We start from the raw sequence: 22,066 nt of genomic DNA, 5'->3' as shown, positions 1-22,066 counted from the left end.
TCCCCAGCCCGTCCCCAACCCCAGGCAGCTGGCCCTCCCCCTGCCCCGGCTGCCTTGGGGACCCTGGCTCCCCACTTATTCAACTCAACCCCGCGGCCCTCGTGCCCCCCCATCCCCTTCCCCGGATTCGGGGATCTGGGAACCAGTCGGGTCCCTGACGAACCTGGAGGAGTGTGGCACAATAGAAAGAGTAGGAGCAAGAGGATCCGGAGTTCCCAGCTCAGCATCATCTCGGGCCCGCCTCGCCCTGTCTGACTCCCAGACGTGCTCCAGCCGGTTTCTCAATGGCTTTCGCTTCCTTCTCCCGCTACGCCTGAGATTCTGCGGGAGACGGCGGCCGTCGGCACCAAGGCCGGGCCGAGGCGAGGCGCGAGGTGTCGGCGCCTGCCTCTGGGCGCCCTCACCGTCTCGAACCAGTAAGTGCGGTCAGTACCGTTGTAGCCGCGTGATCGCCAGCCTGGGGCGGCGGGGAAACTCCGGGAGGCGGAGCGCCTCTGCCCGCGCTCCCGCACCCAGCCCAGTGCCCCGTCGAGGAGGCAGCCAGGAATGTTTGAAGAAGGCGAAAGAAAGCGGAAAAAAGTCCAGGCTGCAGGGCCAGGCGTGGCGGGCGGGCACTGCCCACTAGGCTGATCCGGTTGGGCCCGGGGATGTCAGCCCCGCCCGCCCTCCGCAGGTCAGTCGGCTGGACCTCCTCCTTCGAGAGGCTTTCACTTTTCGGGCTCGGGTCCGGCGCACTGGGATCCAGTCACAGATCCAGTCACATGGCTGGAGTGACCGCGGCAGAGGAGTCCGCGCGCCCAGCAGCACACTGACTGCCCTGAGCGCCTCTGCGCCGCGTAAGACACAGGGGGCGTGGCAACCCGAGGAGCCGGCGGAGGGCTCGGGCAGCCTGACGTCACGCCCCACCCCGAGGTATTTACCTTCGAAAAGTGGTGGCGGCTGCAGGTACCGGAGTAGCGGACCGGACGGGAGGGGCTAGGTGTACCGGGGCTCACCGCCAAACCTATCCAAGCCCAAGATGCCCTAGCTCCTGTCCCCCTCCTCCCACACCCCACAGACGGATCCAAAACTCTTCCCTCCTCACCAAAGCCTTGCCCATAGGATTAGCCCTCTCCCACTTCTATCCTCAACTTAAACCCTACCTTTGAGGGTTTGAGCCTCAAAATTTTGAGCCCCAAATACCATCTCCCTCCCGACTACTCATCCTTAACCCTATCACCCACTTTCAAGTCTGGACCCCATTCTCACCCTGAATTCCCATCCTCCGCCCTGAAAACTCCTTCCTCACTCCTAACACTCATCCATAGATTCCACCCTAAGTGACCCTCAAACCCACAATCTCCCCCATTTTATGACCCAGCCCCAAACTCTCCCGAGTACCTCTCTCTCACCCTACATCCCTCCCTCTGCTCAGTCTGGGCCCAGGCCTTGTTTCCCTGAAGACATGGAGTTTGTGTCTGGATACCGGGATGAGTTCCTTGATTTCGTTGCCCTCCTCTTTGGCTGGTTCCGCAAGTTCGTGGCGGAGCGCGGGGCCGTGAGAACCAGCCCGGAGGGTTGCTGGTGGCAGCTGGAGGCTCAGATCAGAAGGCTGCCCCAGGACCGCGCCCTTTGGGTGCTCCACGTCTTGCCCAACCGTAGTGTGGGCATCAGCCTGGGGCAAGGGGCAGAGCCAGGCCCTGCACCAGGCCTGGGGGCTGCCCGGCTCCTGGGAGACGAGCCCCCACTCCACCTGCGGGACCTAAGCCCCTATGTCAGCTTTGTCAGCCTGGAGGAAGGGGGAGAGGAGGAGGGCGCAGGCACCGAGAAAGTAGAAACAGAGGCGGATGGGAAGCCAGCCCCTACCAGCAGGGAGTCCCCACGGGAAGCAAACCCCCCAGGGGAGGCAGACGGGGCCCAGCAGGAGGCAGCAGGTGGCGAGGTCGGCTGCCAAGAGGACAGAGCGGAGGACAAACCAGGGCCTGAGAGAAGAAAGGGACAGAGAAGTGGTAAGAACCCAGGGCTGGCCCTGCCCTGCCCCCGCCCAGGCATACTCCCTTCAAAGCCCTCCTCTGCCCCTCAGAATCCAGTTAGGAGTCACAAATGGGTGGCCCTCAGGCCAATCTGGCCTAAAAAGGTGTCTTCATTGATCCACAATGTTCTTTGTTTTTTTAAATTTGAGCCAACATTTAAACATTAAAAGAAAAAACTTCCAGAAGTCTGGAGTTACCCCTTCTCAAGAAAAATGTAAAGTTCCCACAGCAGGCCCACATTTCCACCCCGCAGCAAATGCTGGTTCTGTGTAGCCGCAGTCCCCTTCCGATGAGGCGTGCCCTCTCTCCCTAGTCCCCTTCGCTCAGTCTCCTAGTCCCCGTGGGCATTTGATTTGGTATCCCTGACCCTGACAGTCTTTGCCCCCGACTCTTCCCTTTTTCCCCAGAGGCGGCCCCCCTGCACCTTTCCTGCCTCCTACTGGTGACGGATGAACACGGCACCATCTTGGGCATTGACCTGCTGACGGATGGAGGGCAGGGGAGTGCAGGCAGGGGCTCAGGGACACAGAACCTGGCTCCTCGGGCCTATGCTCTCCTCTGCCACAGCATGGCCTGTCCCATGGGCTCTGGAGACCCCCGAAAGCCCCGAAAGCTTACTGTGGGAGACGCCCAGCTGCATCGGTACAGAAACCTGGTAGAGGGTGGGGAAGCCTGGGGCCCTGGGCTCCTGAGCCCCCCAGCCTGATGCCGTTTCCACCCCCATTCAGGGAGCTGGAGAATCTGGTCCCAAGGCTGAAAGTGAAGCTAACCAAGACCCCGATGCGGACATGGGGTCCCCGGCCCGGCTTCACCTTTGCCTCCCTTCGGGCTCGAAATTGCCATGTTTGTCACAGGCATAGCTTTGAAGTGAAGCTAACCCCCTGGTGAGCAGCCTGCAGAGATGGAGGGAGCGGAAGGAAGACCCCAACAGTCAGGCAAACAGAGAGGAAGCAGGCTGGGGGGGGGCCCTGCAGACAGACAGAATGAGGGACAGGGAAACAAGAAGATGACACACACACACAAAAAGCTGTTATAGGCAGAGAGAGTACAAACAGACTGAGTGCGTATGGGCAGTCTCAGGACAGATGGACAGCAGACAGGGGACCTACAGACACTAACACTGAGTGCCCACCCCTCCCCGTGACCCCAGCCCCCAGTGTGGCGCTGTCTTGTACTGCGGAGAGGCTTGTCTCCAGGCTGACTGGAAGCGATGCCCAGATGATGTGAGCCATCGATTTTGGTGCCCAAGGCTTGCAGCCTTCATGGAGCGGGCCGGAGAACTGGCAACTCTGCCTTTTACCTACACCGCAGGTACCCTAAGAAGGTCAGGATGGGTGGGGGAAAGTGGGACCCGGTCTTTGGAACTGGGGCCCCAGGTGCCTGGGAACAGGGTCCTGGGCTTGAAGGCTAAGTGCCTGGGGCTGGAATCTAGATCCCTGGAATAACAGCTGGGTGCTGGGTATTTGGGGCTGGGGGCTAGACCCCTGGGGCTGGACACAGCATCTCTGGAGCTGAGAACTGAGCGCCCTGGTCCCTGAGAGAACTTCTGGGATTCGGGAGTAGGGATTCAAATACTTGCTTCTCGGCTTCACCACTGACTGGTGCCCTGAAACAAATCGCTTTACTTCTTAGAGCTATTTCCTCAACTGTGAAATGGGCAGACTAACAAATGTTAAAACGCATGGAATTGTTATATGGGTTCTGTGGGCTATGCTGTAGACACTCAGAAATGTTAATAGTTCTCTGCTTGACTAGAACCAGACTCAGACTCAGTGTCCTGGGGAGAGACTGAGGAGAGCCAAAGTCTGGAATCCTGGCCACCAGGCCCTCAACCCCTCCCCTCATCCTTCTCCAGAGGTGACCAGTGAAACCTTTAACAAGGAGGCCTTCCTGGCCTCACGAGGCCTCACTCGTGGCTACTGGACCCAGCTCAGCATGCTGATTCCAGGCCCTGGCACCCTCGGGCACCCAAGGGGCAGCACACCATCCCTCAGCGTTCTTCTCAATGGTGCGTGGGGCCTCTCTCCAGGCATAAGTCCCTCAGACTAGAGGGAAGGACGGGAGAGCAAAAAGTTGTCCGGGTCCTAGATAACCCCTCCACATACACACCAAACCTCACCACCACCACCAGGGCATTTCATGCCTCTCCTCAACCCTCAGAAAAGTCACCCCTGCCCAGCCCATCCAGAAGCCCCATCCCTAGGCAGCTCCCCATTCCTCCTGCTGCAGCTCCAGGCCCTCTCTCAGGGAACACAGCTCCTCTGGAAGAAGGAAGAGGCCAGGTGGGGACCTCCCTGACACCAGGCTCCTCTTCTTTCATCCTCTCAGGAGATCCCTACCAGCTTCTTCAGGGGGATGGGCCTGCTCTGATGCCTCCTGTGCCCCCAGATCCACCCAGGGGCCTCTTTGGTGAGCTGGAGGGGCCCTGAGGGAGCTAGGGGTAGGGACGGGGACTGGAGGGCCAGCAGACTCGGTGGCTGAGAAAGGGGGCTATTGGACAGGAGAGGTGGGGGTCCAGGCCTGGGGCAAGGTCCCCAGTAACCCACTCTCCCCAGGCTCGTGGCAGGATTACTACACATGGCGGGGCCTCAGCTTGGACTCCCCCATGGCTGTGCTTCTCACCTACCCGCTGACTGTGTACTACGTCATCACCCATCTGGTGCCCCAGTCCTGTAAGGAGGGCGGAGGCAGGGGGAGGAGTGCGTGGAGCAGGAGGGCCGGGGGGCGGGGGTAGGGGACAGGAGGGAGGGGAGGAGGAGACCGTATTCTTAAATGACTAGCTTATCACCCAGTCCCTGAGCTCAACATCCAGAACAAACAGTCACTGAAAATCCACGTGATGGAGGCTGGGAAGGAGTTTGACCTCATCATGGTGTTTTGGGTAAGTCCCTCCAGGCCTGAGGGTTGAGCATTTGGGTGTGGAGGTGGATGCAGGGTGGGACCCAGATCTGTCCTCTTTGCCCTTCAGGAGCTCTTGGTCTTGCTCCCCCACGTGGCCCTGGAGCTGCAGTTTGTGGGTGACAGCCTGCCCCCTGAGAGTGACCAGCAGAATTTTACCCTGCAGAGGGTGAGGGCTGAGGGGGGTGCCCTGCTCTTTAGCCCTAACCCTCCTGCTGTCCTCCCAGCTGGGCTCTGCCCTTCCGATCCCTGCCTCCTCTCCCCTGTCTTATCTGATGCATCTCCCAGTACCAAAACTTCCACCGGCTTCTCCACCCCACTCCAAACTCCCCAGGATGACCTCGAAGTATCTGTCCGTCCTGGTTCCGGGGTATCAGCACGGCTAAGCTCTGGGACTAAGGAGAAGGGGGGCCGCAGGGACCTGCAGATCAAGGTGTCTGCACGGCCCTACCACCTGCTCCAGGGGCCCAAGCCTGACTTGGTTATCGGTAAGCGCTTGGGGTAGGAGCATGGGGGAGGTGGGAGGAGGCCCTGGGAGCCAGCTTCTCCTTGCTCTCCTTTCCTCCGCAGGATTTAACTCTGGCTTTGGTCTAAAGGACACTTGGCTGAGCTCGCTGCCCCGGTTACAGGTGCGGGATGGGACAAAAGGGACCTTCTCTCACCTCCTGCCCGGTTCCTCCTCCTTTTCTGAAAGTCTCTTCTTCCCCATCATCTGCTCTACAGACCTGGGGCGCGCCAGCGGGTCCTCCTGCCCCCCTCTGTGCCTGCCTCGTGCCTCTCCCCATCCCGGTCCGCCTGGGTCCTCGGGAGGTACGTGGGGTTGGGAGCCTTTCTGAGAGTGTCTGAGGCCCCGCCCCCACCCCAGTCCCTCCGAGTGCCGGCCTTCTTCACCGAGAGCAGCGAGTACGGCTGTGTGATGGACGACCAGACCATGGCGGTGGCCACGGGAGGGGGCACCAGCCCTCCACAGCCCAACCCTTTCCGCTCCCCCTTTCGCCTCAGAGCGGCGGACAACTGTATGCCCTGGTAAGGCCTTCTTGCTCTCTGGCCACGCATCCTGAAAGGTCCACCGCTACCCTCGTCTCTGCGGTCCTGGGACCCTCCTGGCCCAGCCCTACACCCTGCTTTCGCCGCGCGCACTCCCACCACCCCCGCTGGAGGGTCTCGACAACGCCCACACACCCCTCTTTAGATCCAGCTCACAAAAATCTCTCCAACTCCTCGTTTCCCAGCCCCGCCCACGCCACCCCCACCCCCCACCCCGGCCCCAACCCCTCAGCAAAAAAAAGCCAGGTTACGCTCGGGCTGGCAGAGCCCTAAGTTTAGCCCCACCCCCTGAAACTCGGAGCCCACAAACTCCGCCCCTTGGGAAAATCCCGGCCTCTTGGCACCGCCCCTGACGGCGCCGCGCCCCCTCAGGTACTGCAACGCCTTCATCTTCCACCTGGTCTACAAGCCTCCGCAAGGGAGCTGGGCCCGCCCGGCGCCAGGGCCCGCGCCTCCCGCCCCAACTCCTACCGCTCCTCCCGCCCCCGCCCGTAGGCGCCGAGGAGAAAAGAAACCTGGGCGGAGGGCCCGCCGGCGGAGGTGAGGGCGGAGAGGTAGAAGTCCACCCCCTCCCCTAACACGCCTCAGAAAGGAACACGAAACCGGCGAGGCCGAGGGGGGAGGCCAGTTGGCAGAACACGAAAGGTAATTAAACTTACTTGTTTGAAACCACTGAGTCAAACGCTCATAACTGGGTCCTTAAATGGAAAGAGGATTAAAGGATTTACGGATGACATTTTCTTCCATTTTTCTTCAGTTCCTCGAAAGCTGTCCCCTCTGGGATTCTGCCCTCCTGGGTAATCCCAAACTTCTTCTAATGTGTGTGTTGACAAGGCATTTTCCGGCCCCAGTAACAGGCAGGGACCGGATCCGAGTCAAGCAAGACCAAGAAACAGAAAGTGGCTTCTCTCTGGGGGGGAGAGGGGACGGGGGCGGGGGCAGGGGAGGCATGCAACCTCCTAGGGGCACTCACAACCTTGGTTTAGAGTCAGTGAAAGACCCCAGCCACCCAACTGTCCAAGTTAGAAACTTCATGGCCATCCCTGACTCCACCTTCTCTCATCCTTCACGGCCCATAAAGAACCAGCTCCAGCTGAGTCAGGCTGCTGGTCACTCAACATCCAGCAGTTTATGTCCAGTCCCACTGCAAATGCCACCATATCTCGTGTTCCTTCCAAAACAGACATTCGAAACATTACTCCCTGCTTAAATCCCCTCAATGAACTTTCCTCCACTTTTAAAATCCCTGTGAGTGTGGGCCGGGCTTGACTCTTATCACAACGTATAGAAAGGGAAAAATAGTGGAGAAACCTGGCAGACACCACCTGCACCAAGTGACTAGGTTTACAAGAAATAAGAAGTCATGTTGACATCATGCTCCCTGACATGATGCAATAAGGCCACATCCCCTCTGTAGTATTATTCCCCCAAATCCATAACTTTAGACTAATCATGAGAACACACCAGACAAAACCAATCTGTGGGACAGTCTACAAAACCCCTGACTGCTATTCTTCAAAAGCATCAAAGTCACGAAAAGCAAAGAAAGACCAAGAAATGGTGACAGATTGGAAGAGACTTAAGGAGACATGACAACTAAATACGATGCAGTATCCTGGTTTGGACCCTGGAACAGAAAAAAAAAATTAATGGAAAAACTGGAGAAATTCAAATAAAGTTTTCAGTTTAGCTAATGGTATTGTATCAATGCTAATTTCTTAGTTTTGATAAACACGCTGTGGTTATAGAAGAAGTAATAAGGAAGATGTGTGAGGAGTATTTGGGAACCCTCTACTGTCTTTGCACCCCACCTATAAATCTAAAATTATTTTTAAAAAAAAGTTTAAAATTTCAGACTCTTTAGTATGGCTTGTAAGTTGCTTCTCTTTCTGTCATCCTCTTTTATTATAACTATCTTATTATCAAAGTTTCCAAATATACACAAAAGCCCAGAAGATTCAGCATAATGAATCTCTATGTGCCCATCACCCAGCTTCAACAATTATCAACATTTTTCAAATTTTATTATTACTCCCTGTGATAATGTGATAATATAAGAAATATATATATTTGGTCTGCGTGCCCCATTTCTGGCACAAGAGCTTCTATAATCTGAGTGACAGAGGTGAGAGGAGCATCTTTTGTTATTCATAATAAGCCGCTTTCAACCATACCTGAGTTTAATAAGGTAACTCTAGGTGGGCCCTTATTTAACTTCAGGATGGAAGTTAGATACTAGAGGAACCAACCGCATGATTAGAGAGGGCTGAAACGTTCAGCCCCACCCCTTACTCTCCAAGGGAGAGGAGCGAGGCTGGAGATTAAGTTAATCACCAAGCAACCTGCATAAAAATCCCTAAACGATGGGCTTCAGAGAGCTTCTGGGTTAATGAACACACTGAGGTACTGAGGCTGGCACACCTGGAGAGAACATGGAAGCTCCAGGCTACCCCCTCTTCCCTCACCACACCTTGCCCTATACCTCTTTTCCGTTTTGCAGTTCCTTTACAACAAACCAGTAATAATTAGTAAACTGTTTTCCTGAGTTCTGTGAGCCATTTTAGCAAATTATTGAACCTGAGAAGGAGATCACAGGAAGCCTCAGTTTATAGTCAGTTGGTCAGAGGGCCCAGGGCTTGCAATTAGCATCTGAAGTGGGGGCAGTCTTTTAGGACTGAGCCCTTAACCTGTGGCAGTCTGTGCTCACTCTGGGCCGGGCTTAATGACTCTTACCACAAAGTATAGAAAGGGAAAAATTCCGTGTCTGGAGTGATTGAATTGGGACTTCCCTGGTGGCGCAGTGGTAAAGAATCTGCCTGCCAACACAGGGGACACGGGTTCAATCCCTGGTCTGGGAAGATCCCACATGCCGTCGAGCAACTAAGCCTGTGCACCACAACTACTGAGCCTGTGCTCTAGAGCCCACGTGCTGCAACAACTGAGCCCATGTGCTGCAACTATTGAAGCCCACGTGCCTAGAGCCCGTGGTACGTAAAAAGAGAAGCCACTGCAATGAGAAGCCCATGCACTGCAACGAAGAGTAGCCCCTGCTCACCACAACTAGAGAAAGCCTGTGTGCAGCAACAAAGACCCAACGCAGCCTAAATAAATAAATACATACATACATACCCTATTTAAAAAATAAAAAAGAATTGATTGAATTGTAGGACACCCAGTTGGTGTCAGGGTAGTTGGCGAATTGGTTGGTGTGAGAGAACAAACAAAAAGAAAACACCTATTTGGTGTCAAAAGTGCTATTAGTAAAAGCAGCTAATAGTTGGTGTCAGAAGTGAGATTAGCTAGACTGGCCCTAGCTCACAGAAATATGTGGTTTGAGAGGAGAAAGGATAAAAAGATGGGAGATGCAGAACCTTTGATTCCTGGGTGGCCATGTGGTCACCCATGGCATGGAGCAGCAGCTGTGCTGCACTCAGTTACTAAAGGTAAAAGTAACAAATGGAATTTAAAATTGGATTCAACTCCCAGGAAGTTGTTTCACTAGATGCATAAGGAAATGCAAACCAATAAGAAAAAAAGTGAAATATACAATCCCTTGGTAATTATTTGTAATAGCTAAAATGAAATTTTAAAAGAGTTCTGGTTTGGACTTTGGTGCTAGACTAAGCTTGGGTTTGAGTCAGTCTGAGTTTTGGCCACCAGCCTCAAAGCTATCCAGTAAATAATTAGGCTGGGACAACAGAAAGTACCTCTAAGGCCTCTGCTCACCAAGAAGGTAGTCAGCATGGGGGGAAGGCAAAAACTAAGGATCTACTGAAACCAGGAATATAGTTGTGAAGGAGTTGCTTCATTTTGTAGATTGGTATCATCAGCTTCCTGAAGGACCTTTACTAAAATGGATTGTGAGAGTGACTAATTTAGGGGCAGTATCTTTGTTTATAAGTGCTCAGGATAGAACAGCATGTTTGGGTTGATACAGGACGCACAGTTCACTATTAAACAATCATAGATGGCTGTACGCCAACCAGACACACAGGAGGTTATTCCTGAGGAATAATCCTAAAGCTATCCAGGACCCACCAAAAGTCACCTCATTAACATAAACTCAGGTACAGTCAAAGGGGCCTGTTATGTATAACAAAAGACACTCCTCTCACCTCCTATCACTCAGGAAATTCCAAGGGTTTTCCACACGTTTGAGCCAAGAATCTGGGATGAAGACCAAAATATGTATTTCTTACATCACAATATCACACACCCCCAGCTGTTTCCCAGAGTGTTTTAAGGCACACCCCAGACATCAGTTAGCTCACTTACATGCATCTATAACTAATGAAGGCTTTTAAAAAATGTAACCACCATGCCATTATCATACCCAATAAAATTAACAATTATTCTTTAATATCTTATCATAATACCCAGTTCATATTCAAGTTTCTTTTCTTTTTTTTTTTTTTTTGTGGTACGCGGGCCTCTCACTGTTGTGGCCTCTCCTGTTGCGGAGCACAGGCTCCGGACACGCAGGCTCAGCGGCCATGGCTCACAGGCCCAGCCGCTCCGCGGCATGTGGGATCTTCCCGGACCGGGGCACAAACCTGTGTCCCCTACATCGGCAGGTGGACTCTCAACCACTGCGCCACCAGGAAAGCCCTCGTATTTCTTGAATTATCTCAGAAATGGCTTTTACAGTTGGTTTGTTACAATCAAGAAATGAATAAGATCTACACATGGCTTTCGGTTGTTATCTCTCTTAAGTTTTTTTGTTGTTTTTCTGTAACAGACCTCCTTCCCTTTTTTGTTTTCAGTCCACTGATTCAATGAGAAACTAAATCACTTGTGCTGTAGAATGTTCCTCATTCTGGATCTGGCTGATTATTTCTTCTGGGTGTTTTTTTAATCTATATTCTTTAGTTCTATAATCTGGCAGTTAGATCTACATGACAAACAAGGCCCTTTTAATGTGGCCGCCGCCAACCTCCACAGGCTGATCTCATCCTGCTTCCTGCCCCCTCCCTACCCTCGAGCCAGGGGCTCTAAATGAAGACACCACACTTTCTCAGTGTGGAACTTCCCTGTTTTCTTGCACAATTAATTCCTTCTCAGCCTAAAGCTCACTTCCTTAGGAAGGGAGGCCTTCCTTGACCCCAGATGAGGGTAGACACCCCCTGATAATACCTTGTAAATCCCCTACAGCCATAAAAGGGCAGCCTACGTCCCTGGTGGATTGAGGGGAAAGAGAACTTTTCCCCACTCCCTTGGCCAGAAAAATAACCTCTCCCTAAGTTCCTGCCACCTCCTACGTGAAAGCATATTGTTATCTCTGAGCGGCGGGATTACTAAGGATGTGTTTATTCATTTTGTTTTGCTGTCCTGCTCATTTTTCTTCCGTGAACACACAGTACTTTTGTAATCAAAACGTTTAATTTACAAATTTGCCCACCTTAATAATTCACTTACTAAATACTGATTGAATGCACACACGGCTTTGTGTTAGAGATGCAGTGGGGGAAAAAAAAACAAGAGAATGGTCCCTGCTTCCATGAAATTTACAAGGATCCCTTACCCCCATCACTCTCTATCACATTACTCTTTTATTTTCTTTGAGCACGTATCACAGTTATTTTACTATGTCATTCATTTATTTATGTTTATTACCCCTCCTCCTCTAATACATACTAAAAAGTGAATTCCATGAAAGGGGAGACCTTGTCTGTCTGATTATAACTATGCCCCAGCACAGTGCCTGGGACGTAATAGCCACTCGGCATTCACTAAAGGAATCTTTTTTTTTTTCCGTCTGCGCAGCTTGAGGGATCTTAGTTCCCTGACCAGAGATTGAACCCCGGCCCACGGCAATGAAAGCACCGAGTCCTAACCACTGGACAGCCAGGGAATTCCCTAAAGGACTTTTAGAAACCTATTCCTGCTATACTGGAGGGAAAATGGACTGTGAGAGGGCAAGACTTGAGACGGATCAGCTAGGAGTTTTTGGTAGCAATACAGGCAAGAGCTGATGGTGCCTTGATGCTGGAGAGAAACAGGTTAAATCCTAGGGCTAATGAGGAGGTAGAAATAACAGATGGTGAGCAATTCTATTGGAACAAAGGGAGGGCAGAGAAGGAGCTGAACGTTCCCAGCCAGGACAACCAGATGGAAGGAAGTGCCGTGTGCTCACAGTGGGGACACAGGAAGAGAAGGGATGGAGTTAGAGCGGTTGGAAGGGGTGGGAGAGAAAGGTAATGAACTCAGGGTGGGACTTGTTAAGTTTGAAATGCTCATGGGACCTCGCAGTAGAGATTCTGGTAGGCAATTGACATGTGAGATGGAACTCACACAACTAGGAGAGTGGATGAGGACCCTAGAAAGAAGAAGGGGCCTTCAAAACGGAATCCTGGTGGAGGTAAGGATGGTCAGAGGAAGAGGAGGCAATTAGGGGAGGGAGAAGTGCTGAGAGCACTGGAAAACCAGGAGGGTTCAGAAACAAAGAAACAGTGCTCAGCTGTGCCAGACACTGCTTAGGCCAGGTCAGATCAAGGGGAAGAAATGTCCCCTGTACTTCACAACAAAGACAAGAGAGTATTCAACAGAGTGGTGGTGGCAGCCTTGAGAGGGCGGAGAGTGACAGGGAGGCGAATTGGAGGCAACAATTGGGCAACTTAGAGAATACAGAAGACCCTAAAAAGAAAATTCAAATGGCCCTCAATCCCAACACCCAGAGATAACCACCGTCGGCATTTTGGTGTGTTTACAGTCTCTTTTATCAAAATGTACATATTTTTACAAACTTTAATCATACTGTACATCATGCTAACTAGCTTGCTCTTTTAATAAAACAATATGTTATGAACAGCTTTTGGGGACTTCCCTGGTGGCGCAGTGGTTAAGAATCCGCCTGCCAGTGCAGGGGGCACAGGTTCGAGCCCGGGTCCAGGAAGATCCCACATGCCGTGGAGCAAGTAAGCCCATGCGCCACAACTACTGAGCCTACGCTCTGGAGCCCACGAGCCACAACTACTGAAGCCCGCGTGCCTAGAGCCCATGCTCTGCAACAAGAGAAGCCACCGCAATGAGAAGCCTGCGCACCGCAACAAAGAGTAGCCCCCGCTCGCTGCAACTAGAGAAAGGCTGCGAGCAGCAACGAAGACACAACGCAGCCAAAAATAATAAATAAATGTATAATATGTTATGAACAGCTTTTTATGTCATTAGATAGTCTCTTTGTCTCATCTGTCTATACAGATGGCTGTATATTAGTTTACTTTATGAATGTGACATGGCCTAGTGGGACATTTAGGCAGTTCCTAATTTTTCTCTATTATAAAGGAAAGAGGAAGTAGAAAGTGTCCCAGCTGGGAACCAAAGCAGGACCCAAGACTGTCTGGGCCTCCCTGGTGGGCGGGGAGTTGATATGCCTGAGACACTTCGCATGGAGTTTCCGGCCAAGGAAGGAGGTAGGCAGTTTGCAGGGACCGAGGTAGAAGCGTAGGATGAAGAAGACAACATGGGTCTGTGTGGGGTGCTAGTCTCAGCCCAGCCTCGTGGACACAGATCTGAGGCCTAGAAGACAGGAACCACAGACAGAAGCCAAAGAGCCGCTGTAAAGCCGAGGGGCATGAAGAGAACAGCACAGCACCTAGAGCCCAGGAAGCAAAGTCATAACGCTTTCGCTGTCAACACGCCAGGAGTCCACACTGGCCAACATACCCGTCGTCACCTTGACTTATCCCCACATGACTCTGTTCATCCCCTCTTGGGTTCAATCTCCTACCTCCTCCCTTTCCTGCTCCAGATCCTCTCATTGGACCCTCTGGGATTTAAGGTCAACAAGATGCCCCAAATCATCCACCTCTTCTCTTGGTTTTCCCTTTGCCTTCTTGCTCTCAGAAACTTGGTGCTCCTCCAAAGCCACTACCCCCTTGCAACCCCCTTTGAAGAAATATTTTTTTCTCCCACATTCCACAAATTCTGAGATGAGGCAGTTGTCTTTCTTACCGTATGTTTTTGCTTCCAAAAAATTTCTCCTCCCTCCAAAACCCCAGCCTCTTTGAAGCACATGCCAGGAGACTGGACCAGCCATTACCCTTCCTGTGGCAATCATCTTGTGACATCTATCGGCTTCATCAAGGGCTTGAGCATTTGGCTTATGTTTACTTCTCCATCTTTAATCATGTCTTCATTTGTGTAACTAAGACATCCACTGAGATAATCCATCCAACAGCCCAACCTCTCAGCTCCTTGCCCTCTTCTCTTCCACCCCTCCTCAGCCACACGCTCCTCCAATGGCCAAACCCTAGAGCCCTGTCATTACCAGTAACTGCACCTCTTCCAACCTTCTGATTCCCAGCACCCCACTACTATCCATCCTTCTAGTCCCCTCTCTGATATCCTCAGTTCAACAATCCTTCAACCTTTCAGATTCTTTAGTCCACATTTTCACTGTCCATCACCCTCTTCACATCTTCACAACCCACTTCACCCAGTTTAGGTCCATGATTATAATGATTCCTTCGCACACACTCTTAATGCTCTTGTCCCGCCATTTTCCTTGCAAAACTGCAAGAAGGATCAAACCAAACTCCACCAACAGTGAGACTTTCCCTGAGCGACTGAGCATGGCTGGGGATAAACAAGTGGGCTGACAGATCTCACTTTGAATGTGTAACAACAAGTCACAAGCGGGCTCTTAGCACACCCAACCATCCTATGATTTCTCTACTCCATACTCACTTCTGCTCTCTGAAATTCCCCTTCTTGCCTCAAATGGCAACACTACACGGCCCTATCCTCAGAACTTCCTCATCTTTCCACCAGTGCTTCTTATGATATCTATTCCCTGCAATTTCCGTTTTTCTGGTCATTCATGTTAAATGCATTCCTCAAATGTCTGGTCATCCTTTCTTCTCCATTCACATCCCAACCACTCCGATGAAGAGTACCCTTGCTGAGATAATGCCAAGCCCAATGGTCAGTATTCACTCTCTTAGCAGCACTTTAACAGAGTTGTTAAATGCACTCACTCTTCGAAGCACTGTGTTGGCCTCCGGGACCAGCACACTCTCCTGCTTTTCCTCCCCCTTTGCTAGGGTATCCTTGTGCTGGTTCCTCCTCCTCCTGCCTCTCTGTCTGTCCTCTACTCTCCTTTCTCCCTTGCCCTCCGCACCTGTCTTCCCCGTGCTTCCTCGTGTTTATTTTGTTTTTAATATTTATTTATAAAATGTATATATATATATTTATTTATTTGGCTGCACCCGGTCTTAGTTGCGGCACGCGGGATCTTTTGTTGCGGCATACAAACTCTTAGTTGCGGCATGTGGGATCTAGTTCCCTGACCAGGGATTGAACCTGGGCCCCCTGCATTGGGAACATGGAGTCTTAGCCACTGGACCACCAGGGAAGTCCCCTTTTTTTTTTTTTTTAAGTATTTATTTTTGGCCACGCCATGCAGCACGCGGGATTTTAGTTCCCCGACCAGGGATCGAACCCATGCCCCTGCAGTGGAAGTGCAGAGTCTTAAACACTGGACCACCAGTGCCTGCTGTGCCCATTCTTTGCAGGCCAAGCCCGTTTTCCCAGGGCCTTTGCCCTTACTGTTGCCTTCGCTGGAACACTCCCACTCCCTTCCTGAAGGTCACTGCCTCAGAGAGACCTTCCCTGACCTCGCTAACTAAAACAGCCTGTCAGTCTACCTCCTTATCTTGTTTCCTTTTTCTTCACAACACGTATTTCTCCCTAAAGTTGCATATGTATTGCTGACGTGTTTATTGTCTGCCTCTCCCCAACTGAATCCCCAGCATGTTGAACAATATCTGGTACACAGGAAGTACTCAGTAAACCTTTGTCATATGAAAGAAAGAAAAGGAGAGGGAAGAAAGAGACAAAGAACAGGTAAGCAAAAAACCTGAGAAAACAGGTTTCGGTTAAAGCCAGCTTAAATCACCGGCTCCTCCCCTCTGCATATTCCATCAATCATGTTGACGGCGGCACAGCAATTACAAGCATAAGAGTCTGCCAGGCATGGGTACAAGTCCCAGTTTGACTGGTGTCAGCTGTGTGGTTTTAAGCAAGTTACTTAATCTCTCTGAGCCACATAACCCGCTTCAGCAAATTTTTATGAGTGCCTAATTACAACAGAGGCATTACGCCATATCTGTTGTGAGGATTATATAAGATAATTTATGAAATGTCTCTGATACCAATCATAAGTGCTAATCATAAGTACTCGGTAATCTGGTGTCATTTACACCCATTCTTCAAGTTTTGCCATGATACATTCTCATCTGTTTATAATCATCTGTGTTTGTAATTCAGATTTTCTCAGTGATCAAAGAATTATTTAGGACTGTTTTGGTGGGGGTTTTGTTGTTTTGTTTTGTTTTGTTTTGGGCCATGCCACACAGCATGCGGGATCTTAGTTCCCCGACCAAGGATTGAACCCGTGCGCCCTGCAGTGGAAGCGTGGAGTCTTTTTTTTTTTTGGTTGGGTTGGGTCTTCATTGCTGCGTTCGGGCTGCTCATTGCGGTGGCTTCTCTTGCTGCGGACCACGGGCTCTAGGCCCGCGGGCTTCAGTAGCTGCTGCACGCAGGCTCAGTAGTTGTCGCTCACGGGCTCTAGAGCGCAGGCTCAGTAGTTGGGGCGCACGGGCTTAGCTGCTCCGAGGCATGTGGGATCCTCCCAGACCAGGAATTGAACCCGTGTTCCCTGCACTGGCAGGCAGATTCTTAACCACTGCGCCACCAGGGAAGCCCGGAAGCGTGGAGTCAACCACTGGACCACCGGGGAAGTCCCAGGACTGTTTGGGGGTGTTTTCTTTTTTTTCTTTTTCTTTTTTTTTTTTTTGCGGTACGTGGGCCTCTCACTGTTGTGGCTTCTCCCGTTGCGGAGCACAGGCTCCGGACGCGCAGGCTCAGCAGCCATGGCTCACGGGCCCAGCCACTCTGCGGCATGTGGGATCTTCCCGGACCGGGGCACGAACCCGTGTGCCCTGCATCGGCAGGCGGACTCTCAACCACTGCGCCACCAGGGAAGCCCTATTTGGGGGTTTTTCAACGGTTGGACTTTTTTACTTAAACATTTGTAAATTTCTGGTTTATTGCATTGTGGTTGGAGAAGGTGGCCAATACAATTTCAAGTTTGGGGTTATCTGGTATTTCCTTCAAAACTTCATATTTTATCAATATTTATAAATGTTTCATTGACATTGAAAAATGTGTGTTCTCCGTTTATGAGATACAAGGTTCAAGAAATATCATTTGAAGGCAAGCTCCAGGATGGAGACTTTATCTATTGCTGTATTCCTGGTATCCCGCAAAGGGCATGGTACACATCAGACACATTCAATAAATATTTGCTGAATGAGTGGCTGATTAATCAATCACCTATTATCATTTAGATTCTCAATACCTTTGTACCTTTGTTTATTTTTTCTTACTTCATCTGCCAAAGACTGCTGTGTTATGTCACAGTTTCTCTCCACTATTATCTTTTCTAGTCTATATAGCTATATAGATATATATAGAGTTTCCCAGGGTATTTCTAAGTATTTGGACTTTATATATTTCGATACAATATGATTTCGTGCCTAAAGGTTTATGGCTGTTATAGAATCATTGTAAATATACCCTATATCAATATAAAATTAACACTTAACAAAACATCTATACCATATGGTTTAATTTTATTATGCATTTATTATTTGGAATAAGCAAAACATAATAATAAAATTCAAAATGTGCAATAGTACCTTTTCATAAAAGTGAAAAGTAATTTCCCTTTCCCTCTGGTCTCCCATTGCCCTGTTTCCCTCCCCTGAGGCAACTACTGTTAACAGAATTTTGCTGACTAGCCTAATTTGGAAACATTAATTTTTTTCATAGAGGAGTTTAAAATAGTTACATGAATTGTTTTGATCCATATACTTGGTATAATTAGTGATCTTATTTTATGTTTTCTCTTTCTTATGCCTCCTTGATGCTTTATATTCTGTTATATGGATTACATTTTCTTTGCTTTTATCTTCTCTGGAGGTTTGGAGGTATATATCTCGTTTTTTATTTCTCTAATGTTTTCCTTTAACATTTCCAAAAGTATTCTTAACTTGTATTTCTTGACTTGAAGTCAAGAATAAAATAACATGGGAATTCCCTGGCGGTCCAGTGGTTAGGACTCCGTGCTTCCACTGAAAGGCGCACGGGGTTCGATCCCTGGTTGGGGAACTAAGATACCGTATGCCGTGTGGCATGGCCAAAAAAAAAAAAAAAGGAGTAAAATAACATGCTATGAGTCTCCCCAGTTAAATCAAGAAGTTAAGCATATCTGTTTCCTCCCCTCCTCAGATAATGTTGATAAACTGGGAGTTACAGAGATTATTGTTATTGTTCTAATCTTGCTCTGTGGTTGTAAGGGAGACTTACCCACCTGTTCAGGGTTCAATTGTATCTCCCCAAAATTCATATGTTGAAGTATTAATCCCCAGTACCTCAGAATGTGACTGTATTTGGAGACAGGGTCTTTAAAGAGGTAATAAAGTCAAAAAGAGATCATTACAGTGGGTCCTAATCCAATATGACAGATGTCCTTATAAAAAGAGGAAATCTGGACACCAACGTGTAAAGTAGAAAGATCATGTGAAGACACAGGGAGATGGCCGCCATCTACAAGCCAAACAAAGGGGCCGCAGAAGAAACCAATCCTACTAATGCCTTGATCTCAGACTTCTGACCTCCTGAAACTGTGAGAAATAAATGTCTGCTCTTTAAGTCACCCAGTCCCTGGTACTTTGTTATGACAGCCTTAGCAAATGAATACATCACCCAAAATAACTCAAGGAAAAAGGGGATCATGGGCAAGCCCCCTATCATGGTTCCACACAGTGTCTCTAATGACTCTCTAGAGAGAAACCTATAGAGGGGGATGGAGCACGATGTATTCCCGGCTGCCCTGCCCTCTGTGGGCATCTCTTCCTTAACACTCAGTGGTCCCTGATGAGGACGCAGTGACTGATGCCTCTTGGATGACATTGACCAGGAAGTGACCCTCCCCTGCTCAGGATTCTGCCTTGCTAGCTTCCCATTATAAGGAGGTAAACAATATTTACTGCAACATTTAGATATCTTCCTCTGGAGGGAACGAGGAGAGAGACACCAGGCATGGAACTCCTGCTCTAGTGACCTTCTCCCTTGCCCCACACCCGAGATTGTGTCTCACTGGCAGATAACTCATTTCCAATGCTCTACCTCTTTCCACGATTCTCTCCCAGTCCCTGCTGAGTTGATGCCCTTTTCTCAGGAAACACCACCCCTTCCTTCCTATGGGAAGAATCTATTCCCCAAACCTTCTTGGGCCTTGTAAACGTTATAGCCAAATGCATTTTTCCTGGTGTCTGAGTGCCTACTCACCACAAGCATACAGTGGAGGGCGACTGTGGGTGCGTGGGTGCAGCGAGCTCAGTCTCCAGGGGTCTCAGCTGGGAGAGGGAAGAGAAGAGAAATGCTGAAGGGTTGTATCTGCAGGGTGTCTACACCCTGAATTCAAACACTCCACCCCATCTGATGAATATTTCCCTTCTGAAGACTCCATCTGGTCCTCACCTGGCTGATAACACTGGCTTCACCAAGCTAAGAGAGCATTCACCCTCCACCCTACCCAGGTTACATTACGAAACATTCTCAGCCGAAATTCATAGGGTCCTCTGAACAGCATCACTCTTATGCCTGGGTCTCCCTCCATACCTCTCACTCCCATGGTTTTGACTTCCCCACTTCAGGGAAAAAAACCCACTACCCATTCAGTTGCCCAAACCCCAAATTTAGAAACCATCTTTGGTTTCCTTCTTTTTTTTCATCACCTCCACATTCAACTCATCCGGAATCCAGCTCTCTGCCTATGCATCCCCCTGGTCCACACCTATGTCATTTCTCACCTGGGTTACTGTGATAGCCTCCTCACATTGGTCCCCCTGCTTCCACTCTTCCCCCCCTCCACTGATACAATCCATTTGCCAGACATCACCAAAATGATCTTTTAAAAATTAAACAAAATCATGTCACTCCTTGCTTAAAACCCTCCAAAGCCTTCTAGACTCCCCAGAAGGCCCTACATGATCTAGCTCCTGCCTACCTCTCTCATCTTGCCTGTCTCCTCCTCTCGGACCCCTCTGCCCCATCCTAATCACTGATCTCTTTCTGATTCCTTAATGCGACTCTTCTCCCCCAGAGCCTTTGCCTCTTCCCTCAACCAGAATGTGCTTTGCCTCCAGCTCATCACATGGCTGTCTCCTCCCGTCCTTCAGGCCTCCTCCGAGAGGCTCCCCTCTGAGCAGAAGCAACAGGGCATTATAGTCAGGAGCACAGACCCTGGAGCCGAACTGCCAGGATTCCAATGCAGGCTCTTCCAGTTTCCTGATCTGAAAAACGGGCATGAGGATAACCATTCCACTTCCTCATAGGTTTGTTATGAGAATTACAGGAGTTAATACATGTTAAATACTTAGACTGGCATACAGGTGAGAAAGTATTATGATGTCAGTTGTTATTATTATTATATCCTGCGGGCCCACTGCTAACATTTGTAAGGCCCAGGACAGCAGCACAAATGAAGGCACACGTACCGTAAGTCTAAATATTTTATTGTATGTGGGACTTCCCTGGCAGTACAGTGGTTAAGACTCTGCGCTTCCAATGCAGGGGGCATGAGTTCAAACCCTGGCTGGAGAACTAAGACCCCACGTGCCGTGCGGCCCCCAAAAAACAAAAACAAATAAGACCAAAAAAATAAATAGTTCATTGTATAAATCAAGCTATGCTCAAGGTCAGGCCCATATTCACCCCATTGGCCTGCTCACCTCCTCATAATCCAGGGGCTAAAGGAACCAAATTCTTCCCAGACCAGGGCTGCTGCCTGCAAGCCTGAGGGTTAGCCCAGCACGGGTGGGCAGAGTGAGCAGAGCTGCTCTGGGCCCAGATGCCTACATGGTGGACCGAGACCCACCAAGACACACAACAGCAGACTCAGCCTCCCATCCACTCCAACTGGCCTACTGCTCTCTCGTAATTCCCATTCGCTCAGTTGCTTACCACACTTGCAAAACCCTTCTCAAAGGCCGAAAGGGAGGGAAAGGGGCCTCGTGTTTCAGTATTTGTGATACACCGGGCGCCCTGCAGCCTTGCCACCGAAGTGCAGTCCTCGGGAACAGAAGCCTCGGCATCACCCGGGCGCGTGTTAGAAATGCAGACTCTCTGGTCCCCTCCCAGCCCTGCTGAGTCAAAATCTGCATTTTAACAAGATCCCCTGGAGATCTGCATAAAGTTAAGCAGAGAGCCAGGTAGGGGCCCCTCTTCCCAGGTCTCAGTGTGGTTCTGGTTCCCTAACCCCAAGAGCTAGAGTAGCCACTGGCCCAAGTCACTCCCCATCACATCACATTGTTGACTTCCTTCACAAAACTTAGTATAGTCTCTAATTTCTAGTTTACTGCCTGTTTCCCAAAGTGTAATATAAGCTACAGGGAGGGACCTTGTCTGTCAAGTGTTTAGTGCTGGATTCACTGGGTCCAGAACTGGGCCTACACAGAGAATTCCACTGACTCTAAGACATCTTCAATTGTAATACACACTATTATTTTATGTACCACTAAGAAAAAAATGCTGCCTGGTAAATTATAGCACAATGCTTTCTAAGCCCTTAAAATATGTATTGTATGCTAATTAAAAGTTATTTTAGGCCCTTCAAAAAAAAATCATCCTGGTGCATACATGAAAAGAAAATTGTAAGTAAAATAAATTGGTTAAAATATTCACAAAGTTTCTTCCCAGTCCGACTCTTCTGATTCATTTTCTGACTGACCTCTGTGCCATTAAGGGCACTGGTGATGCAGCATTTCTCAAGACTGATCCCCTACTGTCACTGAGATTTTCTCCCAAACTGCTGGTGCTTTCCTGTTTTACCTCACAGTAAATCATGTGGTAAATCAACACCTTCACTCACGTCCAATTTTTGCCCCACTCCTTTGTTTCCATGCCTTTCTTAATATGTCATTAGGGTTTTTTAAATTTATTTATTTATTTATCTTTTGTCTGCATCTCATGGCATGCAGAATCTTAGTTCCCCAGCCAGGGATCGAACCGTGCCCCTTGCAGTGGAAGCGCAGAGTCTTAAC

The 22,066-nt window shown here is 49.9% G+C and overlaps 2 protein-coding genes across 6 annotated transcripts in view; one reads left to right on the top strand and one right to left on the bottom strand.

Annotated features, from left to right (window-relative positions):
* The window catches only part of CXCL16 (C-X-C motif chemokine ligand 16), a 38,664-nt gene that overhangs the window by 3,106 nt on the left and 13,492 nt on the right, over nucleotides 1–22,066 (bottom strand). Inside the window, exons 3-4 of one of the 4 annotated variants that reach the window (XM_030862284.3) lie at nucleotides 6,617–7,584; nucleotides 164–321 (exon numbers count right to left, since the gene is read on the bottom strand). In XM_030862284.3, coding sequence (XP_030718144.1) covers nucleotides 164–230 — 67 coding nt within the window. In that variant the 5' untranslated portion in view covers nucleotides 231–321; nucleotides 6,617–7,584. Of the gene's footprint in view, nucleotides 1–163; nucleotides 1,837–5,572; nucleotides 6,127–6,616; nucleotides 7,585–22,066 lie in introns of those variants that run through there. The other 3 variants (XM_060290002.2, XM_070044592.1, XM_060290005.2) reach the window with 3 other exon arrangements.
* On the top strand, nucleotides 1,283–6,870 carry ZMYND15 (zinc finger MYND-type containing 15). 2 transcript variants are annotated; one of them, XM_030862202.2, is made up of 13 exons: nucleotides 1,283–1,988; nucleotides 2,420–2,654; nucleotides 2,741–2,896; nucleotides 3,163–3,323; nucleotides 3,868–4,020; nucleotides 4,341–4,421; nucleotides 4,568–4,684; nucleotides 4,805–4,893; nucleotides 4,981–5,079; nucleotides 5,245–5,398; nucleotides 5,436–5,539; nucleotides 5,776–5,936; nucleotides 6,330–6,870. In XM_030862202.2, exons 1-13 carry the CDS (start codon nucleotides 1,352–1,354, stop codon nucleotides 6,499–6,501), a joined length of 2,319 nt encoding a protein of 772 aa, XP_030718062.1. In that variant the 5' UTR covers nucleotides 1,283–1,351; the 3' UTR covers nucleotides 6,502–6,870. The 2 variants fall into 2 exon arrangements, with proteins under 2 accessions (XP_030718062.1, XP_030718060.1); XM_030862200.3 differs by having other exon boundaries at nucleotides 1,287–1,988; nucleotides 5,481–5,539.

The sequence above is a fragment of the Globicephala melas genome, chromosome 20 (genome assembly GCF_963455315.2).
Source record: "Globicephala melas chromosome 20, mGloMel1.2, whole genome shotgun sequence".
Lineage (NCBI taxonomy): Eukaryota > Metazoa > Chordata > Mammalia > Artiodactyla > Delphinidae > Globicephala > Globicephala melas.
The sequence above is the reverse complement of the archived record's forward strand: the minus strand, read 5'-3'. Positions and strand labels throughout refer to the sequence as shown.

Excerpts from the sequence above, each read along its gene's own strand:
- ZMYND15 (XM_030862202.2), top strand. The coding sequence starts at position 1,352 with ATGACCCAGCCCCAAACTCTCCCGAGTACCTCTCTCTCACCCTACATC. Across the intron at positions 4,021-4,340 it reads CCTCAGCGTTCTTCTCAATG|GAGATCCCTACCAGCTTCTT; the intron begins GTGCGTGGGGCC and ends TCATCCTCTCAG. Across the intron at positions 5,937-6,329 it reads GCGGACAACTGTATGCCCTG|GTACTGCAACGCCTTCATCT; the intron begins GTAAGGCCTTCT and ends GCGCCCCCTCAG.